General features: G+C 40.1%; 1 protein-coding gene across 1 annotated transcript in view; it reads left to right on the top strand.

Annotated features, from left to right (window-relative positions):
* itpr2 (inositol 1,4,5-trisphosphate receptor, type 2) overlaps positions 1-9,542 on the top strand; it is a 76,001-nt gene that overhangs the window by 25,707 nt on the left and 40,752 nt on the right. Inside the window, exons 27-37 of the mRNA XM_061037041.1 lie at positions 496-582; positions 1,251-1,376; positions 1,500-1,622; positions 2,014-2,214; positions 2,817-3,068; positions 3,201-3,326; positions 4,047-4,175; positions 4,306-4,426; positions 4,690-4,871; positions 5,955-6,097; positions 6,988-7,096. Coding sequence (XP_060893024.1) covers positions 496-582; positions 1,251-1,376; positions 1,500-1,622; positions 2,014-2,214; positions 2,817-3,068; positions 3,201-3,326; positions 4,047-4,175; positions 4,306-4,426; positions 4,690-4,871; positions 5,955-6,097; positions 6,988-7,096 — 1,599 coding nt within the window. The remainder of the gene's footprint in view (positions 1-495; positions 583-1,250; positions 1,377-1,499; positions 1,623-2,013; positions 2,215-2,816; positions 3,069-3,200; positions 3,327-4,046; positions 4,176-4,305; positions 4,427-4,689; positions 4,872-5,954; positions 6,098-6,987; positions 7,097-9,542) is intronic.

Here is a 9,542-nt window from a genome sequence, read left to right on the forward strand (position 1 = left end):
TGTGTGTTTCTTCTAACATCATTATTGTAATAATAATGCAATGAGAAGGACGATAACGATCAGAACAGTGACATCACTCTGTGATGAATGATGCTAATTAGAGACTGGATGTGAAGATTGTTGCACGCCACTGAGAAGCCATAAGAGTCCAGCTTTGGTTAGCTGTGTCATCACAACATTTCAAATATTTAACATACCGTTACCCTCATCCATGAAAACAAAAACAAAGATTGAAAAAGTCATTAGAGACATATTGTTAAAAAAATCAAATAAAATCGAGGATGTTAAGGAGGAAAAGGGTCTCAAGATTATCTAGATGTTTGCTGCAGACTTTCACTGTGGACCCTTTATACCTTCTGTAACTGCATGGCTAATTGTCTCTAAATTGTTCTCAACCATCCTCTAAATAAAGAATTGTAAAAAAAAAAAAAGAAGAAAAAAAAGTAATTAGAGGCTGTTTTTTTTTTTTAAATCTTCATATGTCTCTCTTTTCAGGAAGTTGTGCTGAGCCCTGTGCAGGACGGAGATAACAAACCTCAAATTGATTGCAACAAAGCAAACAACTACAACATCGTCAAAGAGGTGAGCTTCCTGTTTTAACTTGTCATTTTTTGCTCCTGCTTTGTCTTCATAATGTGATATCGCCCACAGGAGGTCATTCCTGCCTGTGGCGACATCAAACTTTATAACTCCTCCCTTTGAGTGACAAACACTCCGTCTGACCCTGGACTATTTCAGCCTGAAAAAAAAAAAATTGGGTAATAATAAAGTTTAATAAAGTTAATAAAGTTTTTTTTTTACTTAGTTTTTATTCATTTGTCTCATAAACAGCAGTACAATATGAAAAATATTTATTTTTTTTGTTTCTTTTTCCAGCTGTATAGTTACATTAGGATATTAAGCCAGCAGAAATAGATTACAAAAGTAAGATACAAACCAAAATGTCCACTCCAAAGAATATACATATACACAATAATACACATGAACAAACAAGTACATAAATAAATGTTCATAAAAGTAGAGAAATGAAAATCATAAATAAAAGTTGTAATCATAAAGAAATAAATTCCAGTACACTCAAAGATATCATGTGTCAAAGTTCAGGTGTGAAGTCAACCCCAGGGAGAAATGGTGCATGATCTTGGTCTGCGCCCAAATTAAATATCACTCTCTATTGCATTAGTAAAGCCAGTACAGGTCTAATGAAGTATTTCTGATTCTGATTCTGATGTTTGATGTCTGATATTTAGATCCTGCTGAGACTCAGTAAGCTGTGTTACCCGAGTAAGAAGAGTCGTGTGCAGCAGCAGAGGCTCCTGAAGAACATGGGGGCCCACACCGTGGTGCTGGACCTTCTGCAGATCCCCTACGAGCAGGTGAGAAACTAAAAGGACTTGTCACACGTGTTGTGTATCTTTTTTTTGTTTTGGGTGCAAAACGTTTTAATTGTGTTCTCTTTATTGATCCAACATCTATGTATCTGTTTCTTTTGTGCACAGAGTGATGAGAAAATGAACGAGATCATGACCCTGGCTCACACATTTCTGCAGAATTTCTGCAGAGGAAACCCTCAGAATCAAGTTCTTCTGCATAAAAACCTCAACCTCTTCCTCACTCCAGGGGTAAATTGATATGATCTCATGTTGATATGTCTGTCTTAGAAAATATTTTCCACTGTAGCATGCATCAGCGTGAACAGAATTTACCCATAATGAAAAACACAAGGTCCTAAACAGTGTCACAGTAGCCAGGGACCGTTTTCTTTGTTTTTTTCCCCCTATCTTTTATAAAGAAAAGTTAATATAGGGGCGGAGACGGCTTAGTGTTTCGGTCGCACCCCATCTACAGAGGCTATAGTCCTCCAAGCGGGCGGCTCAGGTTCAAGTCCGACCTGTGGCTCCCCTCCCTTTATGTCATTCCCTGTCATACTGAATAAAGGCAAAAAGCCCAAAAGTGAATCTTATGATCTTGTCTAAAAGACTTCATCTTTACTCTTTTTTTTTTTTTTACCAGCTGCTGGAAGCGGAGACGATGCGTCACATCTTCATGAATAACTTCCTGCTCTGCAATGAGATCAGCGAACGCGTGGTCCATCATTTTGTCCACTGCATTGAAACACACGGACGGCACGTTCAGTACCTCAAGTTCCTGCAGACCATTGTGAAGGCCGACGGGAAGTATGTGAAGAAATGTCAGGACAAAGTCATGACAGAGGTAGGAAAATGTCATCGATGATCATAAATCATTTTTCACCCTTTTTTTTAGGGAATTTCACTGAAAGGTTAAATTTCTAATTTTCACTTCACAGATTTCATGGCCATAAGTCTTCTTATTATTTGTGTTTTTTTTTTTTTCATTGTGTAGTACATGTTCATGATTAATGAACCCTGGACACTTACACTGTTTACATTATTCTATATTTTGTGAATTCAAATATTTCTTTTTTTAATTTAATTTAATTTTTAATTTTTTTAATTTATTTTAATGTTATTTTTTTATATATTTTTTATTTTTAATATATTTTATTTTATTTTATTTATTTATTTTTTTTATTATATTGTTTTATTTTGTTTAATATTTACATTATTATTATTATTATTATTATTTCTATTTTACTGTATATATGTGTATTAGTAATTTGAGTGTTTATTGCATGGCTTTGTGGAACAGTCTTTACATTTTACTTCACATCTGTATGAGCATGTGACAAATAAAAATCTTGAATCTTGAATCTAATGTGTTAATTGTAATGTCAGGCTTCGGGTGAACCCTGCTTTTATCTCATGAAACTTTTCTCTTCCTGTCGCTATTTCCAGCTGGTTAATGGAGGCGAGGACGTGCTGGTGTTCTACAATGACCGCTCCTCGTTCCCGGTGCTGCTGCAGATGATGGGCTCTGAGCGAGAGCGGACGGATGAGGACGGCGCTCTGGCCTACCACAACACGCTGGTGGAGCTGCTGGCCGCCTGCACCGAAGGCAAGAACGTCTACACCGAGCTGAAATGCAACTCTCTGCTGCCCCTCGACGATATTGTCAAAGTTGTCACAGACGTTCACTGTATACCAGAGGTAAAGGCTAAACGATTGTGCAGAAAATGATGTTATGCTTGGAGATTTATAGTGGAGATAAAAACTTGTCAAAAGTCTTCTAACATTCCTGTATAAACAAGTCATCTTATCTCTGATTCTTTTCCCCCTCAGGTGAAAACTGCCTATGTGAACTTTGTGAATCATTGCTACGTGGACACAGAGGTGGAAATGAAGGAGATCTACACCTCCAACCACATCTGGAAGCTCTTTGACAACTTCCTGGTGGACATGTCCAGTGTAAGGCTGTGTCACATTTAAAGGTCACACTAGTCTGAATGATACCTTTATAATGAGGCTCTTTAAAATGTGTCAGGATACACTGAGGCAAAGAAAGCAAATAAAGAAAAACTGAGATTTTTTCTTGTGAGGCTTAGCTCATTCAAAAGTTTGACTTTTTTTTAATTTCAACTGTCTTTTATTGATTTTTGCATTAATTGTAGACATCTCACATTACACACGTTCATGTAGCAATATTAGCACACAAGCATCCAGCGTCAGGTGTCAAAGAAACTAATGCAACGTGCCACACAACACCCTTAACAACAACAGTACAAACACCCCTTGTAAAGGGAAAAAATAAAATTAAAAAATAATAATAAAAAAGTTATGATAATAATAATTATAAAAACTAAAATATATACATACATACATAATTTAAGAAATAAATGACTAAAATTATGATAATAAAGAATAAATAAATAAATGTAAAAACAAAACATACAATATAAATAGAAAAAATGTGAATAGAAGTCCGGTAATTAAATAAAACAGAAAAGGGACAAAACAATATTAAGATTAGTCAAAGTTATCAACCGCTGTAAGAAATTCAAAGTAGAATTGAAATTGCAACTAAAAGAAGGAGGAGGAGAGGAGAGAAAAGGGAGGGAGGGGGGGGGCTACATGAGTGTGCTCGGCAGATAAAAGTTTGACTATTTTTATTTTATTCTTGTGTTTTAGGTGTGCAACACGACCACAGACCGTAACCACGCCGATCTGGCCTTGGAGAAGTATGTGACAGAGACGGTGATGGCCATTGTCAAAGGTTTCTTCAGCTCACCTTTCTCTGTCAACCACTCCAATCTGCAGGTATCGTTTTCTCCCCTCCAACAGGCCAGTGAAATGCGGCTACACGGGCGGATACAGAAGTGTTCCCATTAGGGGTTAGCGCTGTCTTTTTAACCTTTATGAATCTCCTTCATCTCTCCTCTTTTCATAGACAAACCAGTCGGTCTTCATCAAGCTGCTCCAGTCTTCTTTTAGGATCTACAACTGCAACTGGATCAGCTCAGCTCAGAAGGTTAATATCGAGAGCTGTATCAAGACACTGGCTGACGTCGGTGAGTGTCCAACTTTCAGCTTTGAATGTTGACGGAGACATTGAACATTACAAGTGTCAATGTAAAGATAGTTATTGTTCTGACTGTATCGATTGAGCATGTTTGTGGCAGGATTAGTTCAGAGATCAGTTTATTTTGTGCCACTCTTTCATTCATTCAAGACACCAGTAAGTAGCAGCAGCAGCTGGATCAATGCAGGGTTTAGATGTTTAATGAATATAACCAATAAACTCACAGACATGTTCCTTCACATCCTTCCTCAGCTAAGGCGCGGGCCATAGCCATCCCTGTGGATCTGGACAGTCAGGTCAACACTTTGTCTCTGAAGGTCCACAGCAACATGGTGCAGCGAGCGGCCAAGGACTGGAGGATCTCTGCACGCACACGACCACGCAAGGAGCCCCTGGGCGGCCCCGACTACAAGAACATTATTGAGAAGCTGCAGGTGCACATTTTGTTACAGAGTCTACATTCATGCTATCATAAGCTAATGACGGCTACATGTTAGCACACTGTTAGCATAGCATGTTAGCATGCTGTCATTTACTAATTCAATCAATCAATCAATCAATCAAACTTTATTTATATAGCACCTTTCAGACAAATTAAATTGCAGTTCAAAGTGCTTTACAAGAGTGCAGAAAAGTTGTTGACAAAAAGTAGTTTATAAAATCATTGAGAGACTAATGCACACCAATAAGAATTAAAAATAAAAAATATATATAAAAATGAAAAAATAAAATATGACACATAAAAGCAACAAGATATTAAAATGAATACATAGGAGAAAAATATTTAAAATTAAAATTAGCACCAACAGGTTGACAGGATTATTTTTGCAAGTATCTGCTCATACTGGAGAAAAACTAAATCTGACCTAATGATGGCACTCGACAAAAAGGTACACCAAATGTTGTATTGCTTTAAGAATTTAAGTCAACAGGGACATGAATGTGTAGACCAAAGTTTTCTACAATCCATCCAATGAGATAAGATAATTATCTTTATTGATCCCCAGTGGGGGAAATTCAAGTGTTGCAGCAGTGACAGACAAGAAGAAGAGCATGCATGAGTACAAATAAAATGAGAATATATTGGAATAAAATGAAAATAAAGATAAAGGTACAATGCATTTACAACTATTATAAGCAAGTATTAAGTTAACTATACACAAATTAAAGTGACCATTTATCAGATAAAATTACAGAATTTAAAAAGGTGACAAAAGTAAGCAATACATATCGAGTGACAGAGTCCATGAGGTATAGGTGTTGACCTTTTCTGCTAAATAAACAAATCTCTTAACCTCATAGTGGCACTTCAGGTAAAGTCTGGGGATCACCGGTAGATGACTATTTTAGTCTGGGCCCAAAATGAGCTTACCATCCCTTTAGCCGTTCTGCTAATGTGGCTTTAATATATCATTAAGAGGAGAGTTTAGAACCTAAAGTGGTTATGTTTAGTATTCAGCTGTATCATTTCCCTCCAGGACAGATTTTCATTGGCCTTTTTGTGTCTCTGTCCACAGGGGGTCGTGTCCCTCCTGGAGGAGCAGTTCAGTCCAAAGGTTCAGGCGGAGTTTTCTGTGCTGGTCGATGTTCTGCACAGCCCCGAGCTGCTGTTTCCAGAGGCCGCTCGCTTACCCTGCGAGAGCGGAGCGTTCATGTCTAAGTGAGTCGACTGTCCACAATCTGTGTTTGGACCAAAGTCTTTTAGATAAATAACATTTAAAGTGTTCATTTAGCCACACACAAAAAATGTGCCAGTGTTAGCCAGCAGGCTAGTTTTCAACTGTAGTCATTTGGCAAGATGCTAAGCTAGGCACAGGGTGGCTAAAAAATAAAACAGACAAACATGCACTCAGATTAAATACTATCATTTTGACATGATGATTGCTATGTTTTTATTGTTGTTGCTGATTTTTCGGTATGGGCAGATATAAAGATGAACTTTTGCTGATGGGAAACAATTGACTTCCTGTATTGCAAATAAATAAACTACCGTCCAGATTATATGCAAACAAAGTTCATGGTGAAAAGTTGGCACATCTCTGTTAAATAAAGGATTTTTATCCTGCCTCAGTGACTCGGATGTTCAGTTTAGACCATAATCTTAACATAACACACAACCTGGACATTCATTTATTTGCACTAATTTGTCCTTGTAGAGAACCTTATTCCTTCTCATCATTTTAATCTTTTTTTTTCACCCTGTGCAACACTCGCTTCATGACATTTTCTATTTGCTTTGTATTTTCGTCGTTGAAAATGAAGAAACACAATGACAAAAAACACCTATTTACACGGCAAATAAATTTTGCTTTTTTTTTAGCTTATAGAAATGTTAAAGAAAAAGTGAATTTGTGGACATTTTAGAAGTTTTCTTAGAAGATCATTATGACAAATCAAACCTCTAGGGGTGCTGCTGCTCTGCTGCTGCGTCCTGAAAGCAGAAAAAGCAGATTTCAGCAGTTAGTTGTCAATAAAACACTTGTTCTCCAGTGACTGACTGCATAAGCAGGATGTGTAGGTGATACAGCACTTCTCTTGTCACTCTTACAGACTGATTAAACACACCAAGAAGCTGATGGAAAAAGAGGAGAAGCTGTGTATTAAGATCCTCCAGACGCTGCGAGAGATGCTGGACAAGAAGGAATGCATTCAGGAGTCTGTGAGTACTCAACACCCGCATGGGGAGTGTATCACTAAAACATGCTGTACAGTCACTTTTACAAGACACATGTCGGATCCCCCCCCCCCACCAAAAAAAAAAGATTACAGTCTCCTTTCACTTTACACATAAAGGCACATACATGAAGTAATGTTTGGTGAGTGTTTAGCGCTGTCTCCAATCAGCAGCAGTGCCTCACTCCCATCAGCGATGCCGTGCAGCCCTTGTTTTCTCCCATGTCTGTCGGCCCAGAGCCCAGACTTCCCTTCATCAGTATGCTGTAGGCCTGTCTATGTTACATAAGGTAGGGGAGGCACTTGAGGACACACTCACACTGAGAGGGGAGAATAGGAGGGAGGAAGTAAGGAAAAGGAGGGAGGGGGGAGAGAGAACTGAACAAACAAATCAATACTGCAGCGAGTGTGTGTGTGTGTTGGAGTGGGGGGGTGCAGGAGCCTGACTCCTGCTGGAAAGTGAACGACAGGAGTGGCTAGGAGGTTTGAGAAAGTAGCTCGAGGTGTGTGTGTTGGTGTGAAGGTAGGGGGTGGAGGATAAGGGCCAAAGTAGAGAAAGTCTGTAGTTCCCTGCCTGGAGGTTTTAGGAGTTGTTGGTTTCGGCTTCATGCTGATAGGAGGTGATGCTGAGCAGACACTGTGTGTGTGTGTGTGTGTGTGTGTGTGTGTGTGTGTGTGTGTGTGTGTGTGTGTGTGTGTGTGTGTGTCTGTGTGTGTGTGTGTGTGTGTGTGTGTGTGTGTGTCTGTGTGTCTGTGTGTGTGTGTGTGTGTGTGTGTGTGTGTGTGTGTGTGTGTGTGTGTGTGTGTGTGTACCTGCACTGTTATCACTTTTCTTAACTATTACACATTTATGGTTTTAGTAATTCACTTTTTAATGATAATTTAATTGACATGTTTTTACCAACAAATTAATGTATTTTGTTATTTTGCTTCTGCGTCAGAGCTCTGTGAAGTCCAAGACACATTCCCCACAGGGACAATAAAGTTAATCTTAACAAGTGAGTGTTGGCAACGCTCAAAACTGAAAACATGTCTTTGGATTCAGTTTAACGCCCTACAAATGATCCCGTAGTTAACTGGCAGAAAGCATGTGTTGCTTTCCTCTGACCTTGTAAAAATGCAAATTTTGTGGCTTATAATGCTGTTTTAAAAGCTGTTGCACCAATACATCACTTATTAAAATATATATTTATTCATGTGTCTTTACACTCTCTCTGTGTAATTGCATTAGTAAATGTGTTAAGTCTAAAGTTGTCAATATAGAAACATGGCAGCCAGTGTCACTTGTAGCTCCTGAAGAGTCAGACTTTTTGTTTTCTTCTGTTTGTGTTTGCGTCTCATGTCAGTCAGCCAAGCAGTTTTTTTCCGTCAGGCAAATTACTCAACAGTTGTGTCGAGCGAGATCTGAGGAATACAAAGTGGAAAAAAAAAAAATACTGCCAATTTTTTAAATTATTTTTTTTAAAGTAGCTCAGTAGCATTTGGAGAAGCCAGACAAGTGCGGTAACGATATGTGAAATGTCAGTTTGTGTAGGTGTGAGTGAGTGTGCTCCAGCGTGTATTTGTGGCCTCTTTTGTCATATTCCTGTAGCCCTGAGCGTGGAGCTGCAGCCTCGCCTCACGGGATGGAGAGTGAGACAGAGACAGAGCGAGAGAGAGAGAGAGAGAGAGAGAGAACGATGGAAATAATGAGTAACGGAGAGGTAGACAGACAAAAAACAGAAGGAGAGAGAGAGAGAGAGAGAGAGAGAGAGGAGTGACAGCGCAGGCAGCAGAGGTTGGTGGCTCCCCTGGGGTGCAATGAGTGGGTGGAGGAGAGTGAGAGAAAGAGATGGAGGGAGAGTGATCGAGGAAGGGGAGGGAGGGGAGGGAGGGGAGGGTGGGAGGCAGCCATGTGAGGAGCCATGTGAGTGGAAGAGAAAAAAACAAAAGTGGGCAGTTACTGCAGGGTGAGGGATTGGAGAGAAGCAGAGTCTGCTCAGTCCATGAGGAGACAGGGCAGGGGGTGCGCTTACGTAACAGCCTGCAGTGGCTGAGCCAGCGTCACGTGGACCATCACGTTCTCCCCCCTCCCCCCCCCCCCCCCTCCCTCCCTCCCTCCCTTCTTACTCTCACTTTCTGTCCACTTGCCGCCACTCTCTCTCTTCCCTCGTCCCCCCCCCCTCCTCCTCGCTATGTCTCATTGTGTATTGCATTCTGTCTGCTTACCTGGGTTATTTTCGCTTCTCCCCCCCCCCCATGTCCTACCCTTGCCCCGTTCTGTTCTGTGTTTTCCCCGGGTCATGCCAGGAGCTCTGGGCCGGGGCAGCGAGTCACAGTGAAGAGATGTGTTGGCTCTCACGGCTGCACTTTTTACTTATCTGTTTAGACGTTTAATGTGAGGGGGGGAAAAAAGAAAGTTGCAGGGGCGCTGGTGGCGCAGTGCCCCATGT

The sequence above is a fragment of the Labrus mixtus genome, chromosome 4, assembly GCF_963584025.1.
Source record: "Labrus mixtus chromosome 4, fLabMix1.1, whole genome shotgun sequence".
Classification (NCBI taxonomy): Eukaryota; Metazoa; Chordata; class Actinopteri; order Labriformes; family Labridae; genus Labrus; species Labrus mixtus.